Genomic DNA, 20,950 nt, shown 5'->3' with positions numbered 1-20,950 from the left:
CACACACACACACACACACACACTCATACACACACACACACTCATACACACACACAGACACACACACACACTCATACACACACACACACACACTCATACACACACACACACACAGCACTGTCACACTGAGAACAAACCGACCTGTTTAATACTAGTGTGCTCTCTGGAGGCCTAAAGCTTCATGATACGCTAACAATGCTTGGTGTGAATTCATGTAAAGCAGAGGTTTGTTTGTGTGCCAGGCTATATAAGCCCTTAATTACTCGAACCCAACTCACGGTTCTCAGCACAACGCCTGCAGCCATGCCTGAGGCCAGAGCCTGATAGGGCCCAAAGACACGGACACCAGAGAAAACTGCTTCATTAGACCATAATCCCTCTTTCCCCGCACACAAACACTCCTAACCAGCTAATCAGCGGCGGAGGGGAGCTTTACATTATTAAAGTGCTTTTCCACCCTCTCACATGAACACAGATTCTTGAAACCGAAGACCTCGTTAAATCGGTCTAGCTTTCTCATGCACGTCATTAACTTTGCTTGATACAATAATTAGTTAGAGGCAAAATCTAATGAAACTAAATATCATTGAAGAATATTTTTAAATACATTACATGGATGCAAACTCATCAGAGATGAAAATGGGTGAAAAAGATGTGAACCTCCTATAGTTTGATTTTAAAAAAAAATCTGTTTCAAAATGTGGATTTGCAGTTAAACATACACAGAAAAACAACTCACCTGGACTCTATACAGTTTTTATAGAACCCATTCAATACAACTATACAACAACAACAATTTACAGATTTCGGAAGAAGGATGGCATATGTTCCACCCAATTCACAGCACTTTTACATTTAAAATGTACATTTACAGTAGATTTTAGCATGAAGACGTATGGTTTATTTTACATGAAGACATGCTTTCGGCATTAGACTACACTGTGACTGCTGTTGTATATACACTAAATATCAGCATAAAAGTGACATAGGCTGCTTAAAATGGTAGCAGTTTACAATTCTTCTCTGAAAGTTTGACCAAAATGACAACACAAATTTTATCTTAATTAGACAATGCCAGTGGTGGACGAAGTACACAAATCAAGTACTTGAGTAAAAGTACAGATACGTATAATAAAATATTACTCCAGTAAAAGCAAAAGTACTCCTTTTTCAATTTTACTCGAGTGAAAGTACAAAAGTACTCGATTTTGTATGTACTTAAGTAAAAAAGTACTGATAGATTATTTTGCAATTTTATATAGGCTACTTAATTTAAATTTATATCAGCACATATGTTTTATAATCCTACTGCTGAAAATCCCTGGGATTTTCCCAAAATAACCACTATATGGAGTCCGATGTACCTGAGAGAAAACAGATTTGACCATCACAGTTATATATGACATGAGAATAAGGCCTGAAGTTAGGAGGAACATTTTAAGGAAAATATAATAATATTTTCATAGTGATTTTTTTCTTCTCAAACCTTGTCTGTGGTGTAAAAACACGCCCCCAGAGGGCATCACTTCCCACTGTGATAATTACTGTAGTTACCATGTTCTGAACATCACATCCTTTCTTTCCCTCAGATGTAATCTATCTAGGTGGCTGAATAACAATATTTGGACTTTTCTAAAAATTACCTAATCCTAAAATTCGACATTAGTTACTTACTTTTAGCAGCATCAGTCGCGCGTGCGGTTCTTACTTGTGAATTCAGTTCACTGGAGACTCGCACTAAACGGATCATTTGAATCAGTGAGTTGTCGACTCGAGAACAGCTGCAATCGGTTCATTCTAATTCCTTAATGAATCGTTTGGTGCGATTTGCGAACCGATTTAAAAAGTTCATTGAAAAGAATCAGTCGCATTCATGAATCAGACACCGCTTCTGCGTCTCGGAGCACGTGATATATTATTATAAGGAGTAACTATATGTTTTACGAAATGTAGTGAAGTAAAAAGTACGATCTTATGCTTTGGAATGTAGTGAAGTAAAAGTAAAAACTACTCCAGTAAAGTACAGATACTTGAAAAATGTACTTAAGTACAGTAACGAAATAAAACTACTCCGTTACTGTCCACCACTGCACAATGCACTTAGAAGATGTGAAACACTTCATGTTTTCCTTTTCTTTGCCGTGGTGAAATTATTTTACAATATAGCACCTTCAAAGTCCTGGCATAATAATACAATCAGTCTGAAGCCAAGTCCCTGTTGGCCAGAGCTAATGACTGTGATGTTCAAAGCTGTTTGGCTTGATGAGAACAGTATATTTACCATTTGTGGTTATCCTGCCACTTTAGTGAAATAGAGGCAGAGCATTTCCTAAGCTTTGCCTTTGTGACTGGTAGTGGTGCCATGGCAATATTGATATTGCAGTTTTACATTAGTCTTGTCATTATTCAGACCAAGTCTGAAGCAATTTGGGGAAATATAAGAGGATGATTTCAAAGAATGCTGTAAGTGGCACAACCAGGCGTCACATCCATGTGATCAGCCTCTTTAGCTGAACATAAAGCACACTGTCAGTGTCTGGTCTCTAACCGTACCTGCGAGCAGCGATAGCGGGCCCAAGCTTACAGCGCCACCTGCTGGCTTCAGGAAACAATGCAGTCTTTGGTTGATGGCAACCAGAAAAATTTTACATTTTACGTATTTTATGTACAATCTACAAATCAGTCACAATGTGGAAAAAAAGCAACAGCAGCAAAATGTTTCAATTCAATTCTGGTGGGACTGTTACAAATAGCAAACTTGTGAAGTTAAATCAATAATTCTGCCACAATGCTAGAAAAAGGCACACAGCTTGAACGGGTGAAACTCTAAAACATCAAGGGTGTAAAATAGACACAAAGATGTACAGTTATTACAAACTAGGACGTGACCAAAAGAAGGTTTTGGGGGATTTAGCTCACTTTTGGATTTCTGTCGCCAAAATATGTTGTGATTCGTGCGATTTTTGTTTTTCTGTATAGCGGCTGAATGATTTTTATTTCAAATATTTGCTGTGTGTGGCTATCTTGCACTGTTGATATTTTAGTTGAACCACATTTGTAAGCCCACTGTGTGTGTTTTTTCTTCATCGTGCATGATTCATTTCTTATGACAGTCATTTATGATCATGAACCGCACAAGTGTGACCACTACGACCATTTAGCATTTTATATTATAGCCACAATTGTGCTCAGAGAGCAAGTTCCTCAAACATCATCATGCTTCACTCCATCCCAGTCGAGTCAAAACGTAAACTTTTTCAGCACCAGAGGGTTAAACCAATTATAAAACAACAGAAAATATCTTCAGGCAAGTATTTTAAATTATATAAAACTATCTTTAAAGCTACAATCTCAGTTCTAACTATACAGAAGATTTTTTTTTTTCCATTTACCTAAAAGACACCAATTTTGTGCAAGCAGTTTTGCTGGTTTACATTTAAAAATAAAAAGTCAGAGGAATGACATGCATAAACGCTACTGTCACAGTCACTAGCGGGCGCTTCCACTATTAACAGAATCACACAGAAATCTGGAGGGAAAAATATATTTACAAAGGATGCTGTACATCAAACGTATGATATAAATGAGAAGCAATGTGTGCTCTTAGCCACTGTGCCAATCAATAATAACCTATATATAATAAACAGCTCTGCCCCGAAAACAGACAGGACCACGTCACTTCAGAGTGTGCAGAACGCTGTCGTTTTTGGTCAAAGTGATAAAACATGACATTAACCATGAACACTGATATTTAGGAGGCAATAGAGAAATGGTGGGAGAGACGCTTCCATTTAAAAGACATGCCTCTGTTCTACAGACGAGCAACAGACGGACACGAGTTTGACAGAATTATGGATTTTGTAAGACTGTGGAGTCACTGAGCTGTGTTTGTCCTCCTCCACAGGTCACGTCTGTCTGCGAGCGGCCGGTCGTCACCACTTGCCCCTCTTGCTCCAGTCTTTAGGAGTGAAATGCAAGCATTTGGAGTCGATACGGAGGTGCCGCTTCTGCATGGCCCGCTCATGCCCCTCCACGATGTCCTCTGATAATGTGAGGATATACTGACCCTGCGGGAGAGCAACAAACCCAGCTCAAGTCAAGCAGAAAACAAACAAATGCAATGCTCTGTTGGGTTTTTACAATACGTTTTAAAGACCTGACACCATGATTCATTAACAGAAGATAATTAGCAATACTTCGCATAAATGCGCACTCTTCATTGATTGTGAACTGCTCTGAAACTGGCAGCAGCACTATATCCTGACACTGAAAGCTGCGGAGCGCTTATTAATTTATTGATAGCCTTTTGAAGTTTAATAATCACATTAAGCCTTTTCATGATCCATGTTTTTCCATCCCCAAATTTAAGACTTCTTGGAATTATAAATAAAACTTCTCTTATAATATTAAGTACATTTATGGCCTTAAATGTGATGTGAATTGTAGACTTTAATCTGAAAACAAGCATCCTAAGTGATCGCTTACCTTATAATAATTGATGAGGTTGAGGTACTGAAGAGTTGATATCACATCTTCTTTCTTGACACTGGTGATCTCACTGATTTCACTGAGAGAATCCACAAATCATTTAAGATTAAAAAACGGAACAACCTACCTTACAAACCAACCTCTTTAAAGGGTTAGTTCACCCAAAAATGAAAATTAGCCCATGATTTACTCACTCTCAGGCCATCCTAGCCGTGTATGACTTTCTTCTTTCAGACGAATCCAGTCGGAGTTATATTAAAAAATGTCCTGGCTCTTCCCAGCTTTTTAATGGCAGTGAATGGGTGTTATTTTTCAACAGTCCAAAAGAAGTCCAATAAAGTGCATAAATCCATCCTGTAGGTTAATAAAGGCTTCCTGAAGTGAATCGATGTGTTTGTGTGAGAAAGATATCCATATTTAAAACTTAATAAACCGTAATCTCTAGCTTCCGCTAACTGTCGTACGCGCGTTCACGAGAGAGTGGCGTTCCAGCGGATGATGTAGGACGCAAGAGTAGAATTAATGGATTGGCGCAGTTTATTGTGCTTATTTTGGACGGTTGAAAAATAACACCCATTCACTGCCATTATAACGCTTGGAAGAGCCAGGACATTTTTTAATATAACTCCGATTGGATTCGCCTGAAAGAAGAAAGTCATACACAGCCAGGATGCCTCGAGTAAATCACAGGGTATTTTTCATGTTTGGGTGAACTATCCCTTTAAATGCTTTATTAAAACCACTGAGCCATATTGGAGCTGGGTAAATCTCAGGAAGAAATATTAGGGTCATATTCAACCCCAAAATCAAAAGAACATTTTTTATGAGAAAAAACAAAAAACTAAAGTTAATCATTAGATTCTCATTAATGTGATGGGAATCATCAGTTCTAGACGATTTGATTAAAATCTGCATAAACTAAAGGCAGTACAACAAATCTTACCATGATATATGCTTGCGATTTAATATCTTGCGGGTATAACGTCTTAAAATACTGATATCCAATACCATTTTTAATACCAAAGGTAAAAATAAATAGTCACAATATTAAGAGCATAACATTTTAAAAATATGTCAGTGAGATTATAAAATAATACCAACAACAACATTAAGACACAAACATCACTACTGGAATATAAATCCACTGAAAAAAATAAATAAATTCATAATACATATATTTTTATTACTGTATTTTCTTTTACTTTAGAGTAGTAAAATTGCAATTATAAAACAGATAGTTCCAGTGCTTGATTCTGATTGGCTGAGCCGCGTTCAAAGCTGTTGTAAATGACTCTACAAAGTAACATACACCTTTGTTTACGTTTGTGTGTTGCTCGGCAACCACTTTGTAGCAACCACAACTGTTTCTGAGGAACTACATTGTTTGGTGGAAGAATACTGTTTTTATTAATATCATTACACTTTATTTGCTCTGTTTTATTTTGTGAAACCTTACTACGTATATGGAATAACCGTTTTATAAAAGCAATAATCCCCGTGAAGCCGTGGTTTACAGTGAATTTATAACAGCTAACTCTGCTTCACATCGTACCTAACAACGCCCCTTAGCTGTTATAATTCACTGGCTTCTTGGGGCTTATTGCTTTATTTAGTTTAGAAGATTAAAATGAACAAATGATGTGAGAGCATAAATGCTGCACACTGCGCTCCTAAACTCACATTAAACTAAACACGTGAAGTGCACTGCATTCACTGTAAAGCGAGCTGTGTACACATGGCAGAGAACACTGCGTGTATGATAACACTCACAAAAATGATGCCATAATGCAAAAATATTAATGGTACAAAAAGGCTTTATATTATTTATGCAAAAAAAAAGTGAGACTAAGATTCACCCAAATACGCTTCTTGGTTCAGATTTTTGGCTTGTCGATAAAACTGAAGTGAGGTTGAGTTTCAGAAAGATGGCGGCACCTACTTGATGGTGATCTGTGGCCGTTCTCCATCCTCTGGCTCGAGGTTCATGAGGATCTCCAGGATGGTCTGAGTCCAGTAAGAGCGGTAGGAGAGCAGACCCAGATCTGACAGAGGCTTCTCTGGAGTGCCTGTCTTCCCTTCCACTTTCGAGAGCTCATAACCTCACACACACAAACAAACAAACACTCACGACTTAGCATTAGAGAAGGTCTGCTTAATACTTTTTAATCATTCTATGATCACATTTTTAAGCGCCTCAAAAAAAAAACAAAAAAAAATAACTGTACGATTACTCACTAAACTCAATCAGTAGTTTGCCGTAGCCTCTTCTCTGGTAAGGCGGCAAAGTCAAAATGCAGGCCACATTATAGTCTTCTGTTGATTCCTTTTCCTTAAACGGGAGGAAAGCACAGACTATAAAAACACAATGCTATCATACAAGCAAGGCTATCTTCATGGCAAAAATGATAAATAACAAAAATCATACAATTAACAAGACAAAAAACCAATCTTAAATGCATCAGTTAAACACACCTCTGAATAAAACTGTGGTCTATTTATGTTCCAATATTTCATACTAATGACAGCAGACCTCTGCTTTACCTTGGAGAAGTAGCCGACTATGTGGAAACCCTTCGAGTCATACTCGGTCATAACATAGAAGAGGAAAGGATCCGTGTCATAGTACAGGGTCTTGTGGTCCAGGAAGCATTTGGCCAATAAACACAAGTTTTGGGAATATGACTGTGCGGTTGGAGGAAAGAAAAAAAGGTCAAGTGTATTTCTACAAATAAGCGCCTCACAATCCAGTCCTTGCTCCAGTGTGGGACAGCTTCTGTCTGATCAGTCAGTTCTAATCATTAATCATCACGAAGTAGAGGTTACCCACCTTGTTTTTCCTGCCATCAATCTCAAAAAAGGATATAGTTCCTTTACGATAGATCTCGTTTCCTGGCGGGTGTCGGAGGTTGCATTTCGTCTGTGAATGTAACGCACAGGTGAGAGTCATCAGTGCAAGACTCGAGCTTCTCGTTTCATGCGTCTGGGCTCAGGTGCTTGCCAGCAGAAAAGAACAAATGCAGCAGGCAAATAAAAAAAAAATCATATCATTTTTAAATAACCAACCTTAAATATATAAATATCAATTTTTATAATTGTGACCCCATACAATGTATTGTTGGCTATTGCTACAAATATACCCCAGCGACTTAACACTGCTTTTGTGCTCCAGGCTCACAATTAAGCTTCGCTTTACTGATTGGAAACGTCTCAGACTGAATTTAATGACATCAGCTAGCTTGATAAACTGAACTGTAAGAATAGTTTGACCTGCACAAATAAAGGACACCAGCAATTCAACAACAGAGTACAGGCTAAGCCCGTTTGAGCTACTTCCCCTTATATGCCTCAAAAACATACGGAACCGATCTGAAGACTTTAGTGTTTTTGTCACGTGCGGTTTTGCTGAGACGGCACTCGTATGCGATGCTGACGGTGTTGTCTGGCTCTCACCAGGTGCCTCTGCAGACACTTGAGGCTCTTGAGGTACTTGAGGCAGTATTCGCACAGGTAGAGGATGGGGAGTCCGGTGAGCTCCTGCGGGTACGGAGAGAAGTACCACGGCTTCAGCCTGTGCCGGCCCAGCTCGATGCACTCGATGTTCTTCATGCGTGTGACGATGTCATCGTGACTGCGGTCCGACACCAGACTGCCGGTCATGCGAGGGGCTGACGGGATGCCATCGGAGCTGTCCTGGGAATCCTGAGAGCAATCACAGACACTGTGCTACAGCAGTGCAGGACCTATGCATTTAGAACAGATCTCTATACTGCAAAGAGGCTTCACCCTCGGACTCATGCCAGCAAATACCAGGAATCTTTATTATTACTATTATTATTTCTGCATTTACAAGATCCAGAGGATTTTGAGCTAAAGCTGCACACTTTGTCTAGAAGCCCTATGCCTCCACTTGATCAGACACACAATAAAGGCAATGGGAAGAAAAGGAGCCGGACCTCTCCTGGCGGCATATAGATGGTGGAGCAGCGAGGGTCGCTATTCTGGAACACCTTTACCATCTAACAGAAAAACACAAGTGGATGCAAAGCTTTGGGACATTTTACTTGATATAGGGAATACTAAAGCAATAAGCCCCAAGAAGCCAGTGAATTATAACAGCTAGGGGGTGTTGTTAGGCACGACGTGAAGCGGAGTTAGCTGTTATAAATTCACTGTAAACCACGGCTTCATGGGGCTTACTGCTTTTATAAAACGGTTATTCCATATACGTAGTAAGGTTTCACAAAATAAAACAGCAAATAAAGTGTAATGATATTAATAAAAACAGTATTCTTCCACCAAACAATGTAGCTCCTCAGAAACAGTTGTGGTTGCAACAAAGTGGTTGCCGAGCAACACACAAACGTAAACAAAGGTGTATGTTACTTTGTAGCGTCATTTACAACAGCTTCTAACGCGGCTCAGCCAATCAGAATCAAGCACCGGAACTATCCGTTTTATAAAAAACATTTAAAACATTTGACGATTAAGGAACAATGTGACTCGCGGCATTTTTTTTACTGATTTTTTCACACATCTTTCCACATTCAACAGATTTATAGGAACAATGGGATGCGTGATGTTTGACTGTAAGAATGTATTCATGTTATAATCATAACATGGGATTCAATCATTTTTGATTTCATTTAAAAAGGTGCGAGAAAACATCTGTAAATAATCGAGTTGCTGGCCCTACCTCGTCTGTCCCTCCACAAGTTTTCCTTTTTCTTCCCGGCGGAGGAGGAATAAGTCGACGTGTGGTGCCATTCTTCCAGAAGAAAGAGCAAAGAATGAAATAACAAACTAATCTCTGAACATGTGTGTGAGCTGTGAGAGCTGTGAGAGCTGGTGTTTACTGTGCTGAGAGCGGCGAGCGGCTGGATGCTGAAGGACGAGTCTCTCAGGGCCGGATACACCGAGGCCTGGCTCTCCTCTGCAGAACTCAGGAGTGAAGGCCCTGGAGTCACTGCTGCGCTCACTTGTGTGGCCAAACACACAGACTCTGCTTTCCTCTTCTGAAACAGCCATCAGAAAGACGGACAACCTTTTCTCAGCACAGAACATGAAGCACAACATTCTTAAAATCAATTTAACATTTCTGAATGAAGTGTTGTTTGCCACTAAAGCTCGGCTGCTGTAGGCAGACACATACATATGAATAGTTTATTCACATATCTTTATTTCTTATTATCGGTTGCTGGCGTTGTCTCTGTCTATGTGCAAACAAACTTGGCATTAAAGCTCTTTCTGATTCTGATAATAATAATAAAATGAGTGAAATCCAGCCACTTACCTCGCATTATAAAACAGAGATAATGAGAGCGTTTGTAATGAGTGATGAGAATAAATGTGACCCTGGAGCACAAAACCAGTCATAAGGGTCAATTTTTCAAAATTGAGATTTATGCATCATAGCATAATTCTTAGCCATGCATATTACTAATCAAACATTAAGTTTTGATATATTTACGGTAGGAAATGCACAAAATATCTTCATCGAACATGATCTTTACTTAATATCCTAAAGATTTTTGGCATAAAAGAAAAATCTATAATTGTGACCCATACAATGTATTGTTGGTTATTGCTACAAATATACCCCAGCGACTTAAGACTGCTTTTGTGCTGCAGGGACACGTATTATGTTATGATAATTACAAAAATGCTTTCATATTCACTACCGGTCAAAATTATGGAATAAAGATTTTTACACATTTTTGAAAGACGTCTCTTATTATTAAAAAAATTATAAATATATAATTTAAAAAAAAATGAATTCCTGTGATGGCAGTCATCAGGTGACGTGATATTTCATAAATCAATATAATAGGCTGATCTGGAAGTCAAGAAATATTTCTTATTATCATCAAAGAAAGACTTTTATTCAGCAAGGATGCATTAAATTGATCAAAAGTGACAGCAAGACATTTTAGATTTAAATTTCAAATAAAAGCTGTTCTGAAAAAAAAAAGTTTTTTTTTTTTAATTGAGCACCAATAATAACTGATAATAACTGAGCAGCAAATCAGCATATTATTATGATTTCCGAAGATCATGTGACACTGAAGACTGTCGAGGCCGAGTAAAACTGAAGACAGAGCTTTCATTTCTTGGTGAACTAATCCTGTAACATTACACCACATTAAACGTTCGAGCTGCTCGCCAATCGAAGTACATCTAGCCCATTGATTAGCAGCTGACAGACTGAGTTTGTCCGAGCACAAGGAGCGGCTGGTCAGTACCGGTGTGGGGAGGGTCTTGCCTCTCGAAGGAGCCGAAGCAGCCTGAACGCCCAGCTCTAGACTCTTCCTCTGAATGCCAACAGAAAGGAAGAGAGGTTAGTAAAGGTTTACACGGCACACAGACAGCGAGCAGGAGAGGACCTCTCACCACATCTCTCTCTGGGGACCCGGGGACGGACCCCGGCAGGCCGTTCTTCGTCGGGGTCTTTGCCTCCTTTTTGGGAAACTGGAGCTTCTTCAAGTCCAGGCGGTCGGGAGTCACCCACTCGTCCAGTCGCTTATTGACTTTCACAAGGAAATAAATCAGATTTTCTTTAAAGTTAGAAACAAAACGTACATCAAACAGAATCATGTGGTAAACTGTGTTTGTGAGAGAAGTGAAGGATGCACGGTTAATACTCACAGTCTATATAGTGCACATAATAAAGCTTCCTCCCAGGGAGGTCTTTCACACTGAGGATCTCAGCCAACGCTGAGGAATAAACGGATAAATTAAACTTCAGATCTTCATTCGGTTCCAGTAAAGCATCACCGCACCTCCACACGCGTTAAAACAAGTGATCGACGTCCGACAGCGGTTAACGTGAGAAAGACAGTCGCAGGTTAAACTAACGAGCGACATTATTGTGTCTTTTGTTTACATTCGGCGCGGAGCTGCGGAGGATACTTACGCCACTCGTCTTCATTCTCCTGGTTTTTTCGCAGCACGGGAAGCCGGCAGCCTTCAATGATTTCGACCTGTGATGAGATAATGCCTTCATAAACCACAGCGACTAGCGTCAACAGAGCGAAAGCGGTTAAAAACAGCATAAAAGCAGGCAGACTGTGAGCAGCTTACCGAGGAGTCCGCCATCTTCCTCACGCTACGCAGCGCCTCCAGCGCACAGAACTGTGGGTAAAGAGCAGGGTTGCCAGGTTTTCACAACAAAACCCGCCCAATTGCTACTCAAAACTAACCCGATCTCGTTTCGAGGGGGATCCCCCGGTAAAAATCGCATTCCGGTGGGGTAAAATACACGATTTTGTTGGGGTTCCCTGGTAAAATTCGCATTTTAGGGCATAAATATCACGTTATTGGGGTCGCAACTGGAAAGGTGCATACCGCCACCTACTGTACTGGAGTGTGACGAAGATTCTTCTTCTTCTTCTTTTTAGTTTAGTTTTAGTGTACTTTCCACGTCAGTGTACCATCCGTCCATAAACTGTTATTGCCATGTCAATCAAGGCTGATAAGCACCATTTTTAAGTTTTTAAAACAAAATAATGATGACAAAATAATATAAAAAATAAATACATTTCTCAGGAAAACGAATCAAATCATGGCAAATGAAAGAGAATGACCAAATATGACTAACACATGCAGGCAGACACTTTGTGAAACCGGCAATCAAGCATTAAATAATCCAGGATGACAATGTGAAGATTCATTGGATCTTATTTGTGAAATAGTGTTTGGGTGAGCACGAGGGATCATTATGAACTGTCCAGCACAGAGTCCTGGAAGTCTGGGATGTGCTGGAGTCAACCTTACATTGCCTGTCCAAAAACATAAATAAATAAAAAGCTGTGCACTATGATATTTCATCGGAGCACTTTGATAGCATAGTTTCGACAATGTAACATCACAGCATTTATTTCCCTCAAGAGTCGCTCCATTCTGTAAAAGGACCTTCAGTGGTGTTAAGATCAGGACTCTGAGTCTGTGGTGGATCATTATTCCTCGCTCACCCAACCACTATTTCACAAACTGGGTCCAAACTTGGCACTGAAAAAAACCTGAAAAAGGGATGCTTTCTTTCTGAGAGGTTGCTGAGTATATGTGTGACCCTGGAGTGTTAAGTCGCTGGGGTATATTTGTAGCAATAGCCAACAATACATTGCATGGGTCACAATTATACATTTTTCTTTTATGCCAAAAATCATTAGGATATTAAGTAAAGATCATGTTCCATGAAGATATTTTGTACATTTCCTACCGTAAATATATCAAAACTTAATTTTTGATTAGTAATATGCATTGCTAAGAACTTCATTTGGACAACTTTAAAGATGATTTTCTCAATATTTAGATTTTTTTGCACCCTCAGATTCCAGATTTTCAAATATTGTCCTATCCTAACAAACCATACATCAATGGAAAGCTTGTTTATTCAGTTTCAGATGATGTTTAAATCTCAATTTCACAAAATGGACAATGATTAAATGATATAATTGCAATGATTTCACAAGAGTCTCACAAAAAAACAACAACTTCTGAGTAGGTGTCTATGTTTTTGCTATTTATGATTGCAATTGAAGTCTGCAGGATTAATTTTAGTGCACAGGATGCAGTTCTTCATACTCTGCTACACGCATTGCTTGTGAAACTTGCACGGTGGTTTCCTGCGACAAATGATGTCACCACCATGCATCCTTTTTAACGCTTGAGCTGCAAATCAAACAGTTTCCTCGCCTAGCAACACTGTATTTAACACAATACACTGTCATACTATATTAATACAACGCGAAACCTTGAACTCTGAAGTTAAGCAATAAGATGCATCAGAATTAAAGCAAAAGGCTGACAAGCTTTGACAGTAAAAATTAATAACTGCAAGACATGAATGATCAAAGCCAATTAAAACAAGAAGACAGAGAACTGCCACACTGCTAAATGTCAGAAAACGAAACACCTCAGGTCTCACAAGACAACATAGTGTTTTTCAAGGGAAGTACTCATGGATGGCCATATCTGTATGTGTATGCTTTTTAGGTTATGAATGAACACTCTTCAGTCCATAGGTGCACAGATGTGTATTTCTCTCAAAGCGCTTCATGGCCGCCTGTCAGTTTGTAAAACAGCTCCTCGTTCAGAGTGTTGCTCTGCTCCCGACCGCGCGTGGACATGAAGATGTAGCCGCCGATGTACTCGTGGACAATCTTACAATCTGCTGTCACACAGCTGAAGGCGATGTTCACATTGCCATCAAACTCGATGGCAACCTGGTACAGATACAGAAAGAATTTATTATTTTACGCAGAGGTATATATCACCGTGAGAGCTTGGGGAACCTGACAAATCTCACTGGCGTAGAACTAAAGACGGATGACCTGTTTGATGTCCCAGTTGACGTTCCACTGCCTCATGGTGTTGTATCTCCAGGTTTTCACAACATCTCCGACACTCAGGTCAATGCGGATTAGACGATTATTGGCAATGCCAAGCACCTCATCCTTGCGGCAACCCTTAAACCTGCAGGAATAATATGCATCGTTTCTGAGGTCACTTACAACCTTCTTAGATCACAGTTCACACTGAAAATCCCCAAAAGAAGAAGTTGCACTTGAAATACGCAGATGATGCACTTAAGTGTGGAATCAGACTCTGATGATGAATGACAAAATAACCTTATAAAACTGATTAGGTAAGTAGTGTCTAGTGCGTCATTTGGGTGTTAAACTTGTGTTTTATTGGTTTAGTTCCTGTTTTCTTTGTTTCTCTGTTGCCTTGCTTTGTGCCGCTGGGGTGTTCGAGAATGTGTCTAAAATCAAAACTGAGGAAATTTGAGGGACTCAAACACAACTATTAAAAAAGGTTCAAACATTCACTGATGCTCCAGAAGGAAAAACCATGCATTAAGAGTTCCAAATTCCAAAAAACTTTTGGAATTTGAAGATCAGGGTAACTGTTCAGAACAAACAAGGGACTCATGAACAACCATCACAACACAAAAAAACAGTCGTGGATCATCAGGTAACCACACACAGTATGAAGAACCAAGGGTTCACAAACTTTTGAACGGAGCTATTTTAATAATTTCAGCTATTTTCTTTTTATTGTGGACTAAATGTAAACATCTTTTATGTAAAATATCTTACTCAGGACAGTACTAAATAAAAAATAACATGCATTTTGTACGATCTCTCTTATTTTGTTAAAATTATTCACATTTTCACAGATTCTGCGAGGAGTTCCCAAACGTTCGCATGCCACTGCATGTGTATATAATATCAGGATCTGAACCTCATGCATAAAATGACACCACTAGACTATTAGTAACTTGCGCTCCACAGCTAACCGGAGCAGGTTATGTTCTGGTTTAGAGATCTCAAACCCAACTTTGGCACACCTCTGACACAATATAGCCACTCCCCTGCTTCTCCAGCTCCAAATTAATTGGTAGCAACATGGTTTGTCAACTCAAAACTAATCCTGTAACCCTGAGTTTGTTCAGCCATCACTATGGTACAGGCCCCTGGTGTTCGCTCCAAACCAAACTACAGGGCTCACCTGACTAAACTCACCTGACTACAATATAAGCGAGGCCGAAGTCAGGCAGAGCCTGCCAGATCTGAAGGAACCTCTGAACGGCGTCTGTTAATGAGAGCTGAGCTACGTTCTGATAGGCCTCCAGGATCCTCGGCGTGAGCTGAACAATTACAGAGAAGAAGACCGAAAAGCAGTGACACACTTTAATTTGAGAGTCCACTTTAAACTAACTATAACTACATGTCAACTAACTCCCATTAGAGGATTAGTAGACTGTTAGGTTAGAGTTAGGGTTAGTAGAATCAATTGACAGCTCTTAGCAGATATTAAACAGATACTCTAATGGCCGGCTGTTGACATGTAGTACTTATAGTCAGTAATGCAGTAATTAGCCAGTTCACAGATGTGCTACCTGCTTGGGTTTGTACTTCTTCTGGTAGCGTGGAGAGACGAGGCTGTGTGTATTGATGCTTTCATCCGTCTGAGCCGTGTTAGTGCTAGGTGTGGTTTTCTGCATGGCCAGGAACGACTGGATACTCTGCACCTCACTGGAGAAGGAGCTGTCCGCTAAAGTCTTGCCTTTGGAGGCCAAGCGGCACGCTGCCATCCACCGGCTGTACTGCTGTTCCTAGAACACGACCGAGACACAACACTGTACATACTTCTACAGGCGTGCATCAGCCAATCAGATTCCTCCGATCTGGTTTAAGAGTATTTATTGGGCTGATTAGAACTGAATGGCCGTATCTCCAGAGCTGTGCCAGCTGAATGTATTGATACTTTCATCCATCCGAGCTGGTCTTTACAATCTACTTAGGCTTTGATTGTTTTGGAAAGCCTAATTATATTGTAAAGACTAGGACATACAGGTCTGGCCACTTGTACATCATTCATGAATAAAACACGTTCACCCACGGCGGTGTATTGGATTTGCTTTTACACAATCCTCTGTAAACTCAAGAGTCTGTGTGTGCAAACCAGCAACATTATGGCCACTTTTAAAATTTAAGCTGTTACAAAAACATTTTGTCAGATTAAGTAAAAAAAAAAAACATGTTATGCACTGATGCCGGTCGAGCTGTTCTGCACAGATGATCGTTGACTTACATGCTCACAGCGCAAGTAGACCTCGTTCATGCCCTCTGGCCCGGGAATCAGCAACCTGATGCAAAACTTCTGCCCGGCAACACTCACATCCGGAGCCACCTCGCAGCCTGCGTCGAAGAAAGAGTTGTGCATCGTGTGTCTGTGCTGGGTTTACATTCATGCTTCCGGAGAGAGTGTGATCACCTTTAAGGCTCATCTGTTGAATGGGCTCTTTACAGCTCTCCTCTTTACTCTTGAAGTAGGAGATGGTCGTCTCCTTAAACGTAAACCAGTATTGTTTATACCCTTTCAGTGTCAGCCTCTTCGGTCTGAGAAAAGGTGAAAGCACATAGTCATAAGTAGTCACATAGTTTCAAAGCGGCTGGATTTCTATATTGTGGTATTTATCAATTGCTTGAGTCTCATGAGAAGTGAGGGATGTATGTGTGAGGGGAGCTGGGATTTGTGTCTTACCTGAATATTTTCAAGTAGTCGTGTAGTTCTGGAGCCGTCATTGTTTCCTGTGTGGACACTTGAGATGTTAGAGATGCCCACAGTTCATTTCAGATGAGCCCTAGTGTACCTGTAAGTGACTAGCACACCTACAGCAGTATATAAAGCCTACTGCATCATATTTGAGCCTCAAAGTGATGATACTGTATCTTTAAGGCCTCTATTATTATTGTTACAATTATCAGCACGATCAAAACTGCTGAAAAACCTGTTGTGAAAGGCCTTTTAGTATAACTGTAAACATGTCCACCTTAAGGTCATGGTGCACGTATAAAGCTGTCTTTGGAAGGACTGTGTATACGCCATGGAACTGACCAGCATGTCGTCCGCACTGCTCTCTCCTTCCATCTTCACCTCCAGACACTGTAGAGCTGAATCCAGATCTTCCATCGCTGGACAAGACGCCACGAACTGCTCCGTCAGAGACACTTTCCCAATGTGGTACTGATGTGATCACACACAGAGATCATAAAAACATAACTCTTCACTTGCGCTCCAGTTGTGTTAGACAGCGATACCTGTAAGGCAGCGAAGACCATCATCTCCTCCTCGGTGCATTCAGTCTCCTCCAGCAGGACAGCCCACCTCGCCTGCTCGTACAGCTGCGTCACACGCACCGCATCCGCCTGACACAGTCCAGGTTTCAATCAAATGCAAATAAAAGTATCACTATTTTTAACTGTGTGTAATACAATTCTCAATGCATTTTATGTAATGCATTTTTAAAAATGCTTTGGAAAAATTCATGATCATGTCTGAGTTAGAGGCATCATCAAAGTCTGACCAAATTACGTTAAAAGAAAGTACGTTTCTGCGACAATATTTTCATTGTTTTATTAAGTTTATACTTGTATATGTGACCATGGAGCACAAATCCAGTCATAAGGGTCAATTTTTTGAAATTGAGGTTTATACATCATCAATAAATGAGTTTTTCATTGATGTATGGTTTGTTAGAATAGCACAATATTTGCAACTATTTGAAAATCTGGAATCTGAGGGTGCAAAAAAATCTAAATATTGAGAAAATCATCTTTAAAGTTGTTCAAATGAAGTTCTTAGCAATGCATATTACTAATCAAAAATTAAGTTTTGATATATTTACGGTAGGACATTTACAAAATATCTTCATGGAACATGATCTTTACTTAATATCCTAATTATTTTTGGCATAAAAGGAAAATCTATAATTTTGACCCATACAATGTATTGTTGGCTATTGCTACAAATATACCCCAGCGACTTAACACTGCTTTTGTGCTGCAGGCTCACATTTACTAAAAACGGAAATCTCTGTTTTGTAACTGTGAAACATATCAAGAATAGAAGGTGTGTGCTGGATTGGGTAGGTGCAGCTTGAATATGGAAATAGTATTTACATTTAGAATGTCTCAGGTTAGGAATTATGGCAGAATAATCACATGATGGACGGCTGTGGGCAGTTCTGATGTGGTTTGGCGTCATACTGTACCCACCTGTGGCGCGATGTCATGAAAGGTGTAGTATTTGAAACGCAGTAGGAGTTTATCATGTTCTTTGACTCCCTGTTGTAGAAGAGAACGGGACGAATCCAGCCACCTGAGCACAGATCAGCACAGATTACCATTACGGCACATTCGCAATGGTTCATTTTCACATGCACCGTATGCAGTATTGCACTGAATTCAGTCATGCTGTATGGTGTTACCCCACCTGCTGTTAATGTGTGCTTTCTCCGTTATGTTAGTTGTGCGGTACAGTTTAGCGATGGTCTCTGGGGCCGGAGCAGGCTGACTGACCGCCAGCATCTTGTACACAGCCTCAGTTTCAGCCGCTTCAGCGAAGAACGCAGGCATGCCGTTAGCAAGCTTTGGGATGCTGCCTGCAAGTGCACAGATGAACAGATGTCTAAACATATATTACATATCAGAGCAGCTTTAGCTGACCTTTACTTGAGTGTGTAATAAATGAATATTTCTCTCTGTATTTCTTTATTGTGTGTAAGCATACTTTGACCTGGGTCTTATAGTTGTTGTGTCTTGTGTTTATGTGCATCCATGAATTGCTCACTTGAAGGAAGTGGTGCGCGTGTGATGTCATACAGCTCTTCCTCGACATCTTTCTCTTTCTTTCTCTTCTTCTCTTCCACTGGCCACAGCAGGGACAGTTCCTCTGGGTGGCGAATGTCTAAAGAAAGCAGAAGCAGCTGATGTTTGGAAAAGCTGCAGACACTGAGCAGTCCTGGTCATGAATGGTCTGTGTGTAGCTGGAATCTAAAAGCCCAGATCTGAGCTCATCACTCACTCAGGAGTCTGCAGATGCCGGTGACGGAGCGGAAGACGGGGCTGGAGAAGCAGGCTCTCAGGCGGAGGGTGATGCCGCTGGGAAGACGCAGCCGCAGGGGCTTGTGCTGAGATGTGAGGCAGAGCCGGGCATCCGCGTGAATCCCACATTTATCCAGCGTCCAGGACGGCTTCAGTAACCACTGCTGCTTCTGCTCCCACCACAGAGCGTGATCGGACCAGTCCCTCTGGATTTCTGCAGAAGAGAGGAAATTCTGTCAGCACCCATATGATTTGATTTATTTTTCTGTGGAACACAACGGAAGATGCTTTGAAGAATGTGCCAGAAAACGAGAGAATCACATTCGGTGATGATGTCAATATGTGCAAAAGTGACTGGGTTGTGGGAATTTTTATTATTTATATATTTATATAAAAACCATCACAGAGGTTTGGAACAAAATGTTATGTTTTGGCAAACTAGAATTAAACTCTAAGAAACTGAAAATCTGACTTAAATGTGAGCCTGGAGCACAAAAGCAGTGTTAAGTCGCTGGGGTGTATTTGTAGCAATAGCCAACAATACATTGTATGGGTCAAAATTATACATTTTTCTTTTATGCCAAAAATTATTAGGATATTAAGTAAAGATCATGTTCCATGAAGATAGTTTGTACATTTCCTACTGTAAATATATCAAAACTTAATTTGTGATTAGTAATATGCATTGCTAAGAACTTCATTTGAACAACTTTAAAGATGATTTTCTCAATATTTCGATTTTTTTGCACCCTCAGATTCCAGATTTTCAAATAGTTGTATCTCAACCAAATATTGTCCTATCCTAACAAACCATACATCAATGGAAAGCTATTTATTCAGCTTTCAGATGATGTATAAATCTCAATTTCCAAAAATTGACCCTTATGACTGGTTTTGAGACTGCAAAATTAACCTGCAGCATGAAGAAAACTGTTACAAAATGTATCTGATGCTTGACTTTGCTTTGAAATATTTGACACTTTCAGACTCAGTCTGAAATCATTAAAGCATAGGATTTAAAATCACAGACATCCACTCACGTGACTTTTCCACGACTTTGAGGATGACTCCGCCGATGTGTAGATCTGAGGTGACACTGATTTTAAGAGGCGGGGCCTGCGGTCCCAGTTCCTCCACAGCGACAGACAGGTCCCAGGCTGCCATTCTGATCTGAACAGAGATGCTGAGACGTCACGCTTCCACAGTCTCTGCTATTCCCTTTCTACAGTCTCATATCTACTCTGTTTAACCTGCTTTAGTCAGCACTATTACAGATGGGTGCCTGACAAATAACATGACATTACTTATTACTAATTACCTTTTAAATCCCTTATCAACACCAATCAGCTGAACAATACAAGAATAGACATGAAACGGGTCTGTTTCTTTCTTATAAATAACATAAAATTGCATCAATTATTCTTGAACTGACCAAAGTATATTTAAAGTTTACATTAAAACATACATTTGAACATTAACTGTTAAATCCACTATTGTTTTAAACAGATTTGTTTTATAGTCTGTTTTATACAGTAATGTAATTGTATCAGAAGTAACTAAGTAAATTACACTAATGAATTACTTAGTAATGCATTACAACAACATTGTGTGTGTGTGCGCGCACACACACTCTCTCACACACACACACAGCATATATGGTTTATGAGGACACAAATGTGTATGATGACATGGGTACTACAACATAAACATGGTTTATGAGGACACTTCCTGTGTCCCCGTAAAACAAAAGGCTTAAAAAACATACAAAACGGTGTTTTATGAAATTCAAAAATTGCCAGCAGTTTCCTGTGAGGGGTAGGTTTAGGGGTAGGGTTGGTGTAGGGCAATAGAAAATACAGTTTGTACAGTATAAAAACCATTACGCCTATGGAGAGTCCCCGTAAACCACAAATACAAGTATGTGTGTACACACATACACACACACTTACACTCACTCACTCACACACACACACACACACATATGTATATATATATATATATATATAGCTATTTAAATATAAACTATTTAAATCAAAATCTAATTTAAACTTTGCATAAGCCCCCCCCCCCCC

General features: G+C 39.9%; 2 protein-coding genes across 4 annotated transcripts in view; both read right to left on the bottom strand.

Annotated features, from left to right (window-relative positions):
- Positions 1-2,093: 2,093 nt before the first annotated feature.
- Positions 2,094-11,622, bottom strand: LOC107755660 (histone acetyltransferase KAT5-like). Of its 2 annotated transcripts, XM_016572550.1 has the most exons (15): positions 11,566-11,622; positions 11,399-11,465; positions 11,131-11,199; positions 10,876-11,012; positions 10,728-10,796; positions 9,342-9,500; positions 9,182-9,253; positions 8,442-8,504; positions 7,939-8,187; positions 7,316-7,405; positions 7,030-7,170; positions 6,724-6,817; positions 6,428-6,587; positions 4,486-4,567; positions 2,094-4,067 (listed from the first exon to the last, which is right to left on the bottom strand). In XM_016572550.1, exons 1-15 carry the CDS (start codon positions 11,578-11,580, stop codon positions 3,933-3,935), a joined length of 1,602 nt encoding a protein of 533 aa, XP_016428036.1. In that variant the 5' UTR covers positions 11,581-11,622; the 3' UTR covers positions 2,094-3,932. The 2 variants fall into 2 exon arrangements, with proteins under 2 accessions (XP_016428036.1, XP_016428037.1); XM_016572551.1 differs by lacking the exon at positions 8,442-8,504.
- Positions 11,623-12,970: 1,348 nt separating this feature from the next.
- Positions 12,971-20,950, bottom strand: part of LOC107755658 (fermitin family homolog 3-like) — a 9,227-nt gene continuing 1,247 nt past the window's right edge. The window contains exons 2-15 of one of the 2 annotated variants that reach the window (XM_016572549.1): positions 19,919-20,061; positions 18,859-19,092; positions 18,625-18,741; positions 18,268-18,436; positions 18,051-18,153; positions 17,094-17,201; positions 16,891-17,019; positions 16,537-16,583; positions 16,267-16,391; positions 16,084-16,190; positions 15,389-15,604; positions 15,012-15,136; positions 13,818-13,959; positions 12,971-13,709 (exon numbers count right to left, since the gene is read on the bottom strand). In XM_016572549.1, the coding sequence (XP_016428035.1) occupies positions 13,530-13,709; positions 13,818-13,959; positions 15,012-15,136; positions 15,389-15,604; positions 16,084-16,190; positions 16,267-16,391; positions 16,537-16,583; positions 16,891-17,019; positions 17,094-17,201; positions 18,051-18,153; positions 18,268-18,436; positions 18,625-18,741; positions 18,859-19,092; positions 19,919-20,042 (1,926 nt within the window). In that variant the 5' untranslated portion in view covers positions 20,043-20,061 and the 3' untranslated portion in view covers positions 12,971-13,529. The remainder of the gene's footprint in view (positions 13,710-13,817; positions 13,960-15,011; positions 15,137-15,388; positions 15,605-16,083; positions 16,191-16,266; positions 16,392-16,536; positions 16,584-16,890; positions 17,020-17,093; positions 17,202-18,050; positions 18,154-18,267; positions 18,437-18,624; positions 18,742-18,858; positions 19,093-19,918; positions 20,062-20,950) is intronic. The other variant, XM_016572548.1, reaches the window with a different exon arrangement.

The sequence above is a fragment of the Sinocyclocheilus rhinocerous genome, unplaced genomic scaffold, assembly GCF_001515625.1.
Source record: "Sinocyclocheilus rhinocerous isolate Xijiao unplaced genomic scaffold, SAMN03320098_v1.1 scaffold141, whole genome shotgun sequence".
Lineage (NCBI taxonomy): Eukaryota > Metazoa > Chordata > Actinopteri > Cypriniformes > Cyprinidae > Sinocyclocheilus > Sinocyclocheilus rhinocerous.
This window is presented reverse-complemented; position numbering and strand designations above follow the sequence as displayed.

Excerpts from the sequence above, each read along its gene's own strand:
- LOC107755660 (XM_016572550.1), bottom strand. Across the intron at positions 11,013-11,130 it reads TTATGTGCACTATATAGACT|TCAATAAGCGACTGGACGAG; the intron begins GTGAGTATTAAC and ends TCCTTGTGAAAG. Across the intron at positions 6,588-6,723 it reads CAAACTACTGATTGAGTTTA|GTTATGAGCTCTCGAAAGTG; the intron begins GTGAGTAATCGT and ends TGTGTGTGTGAG.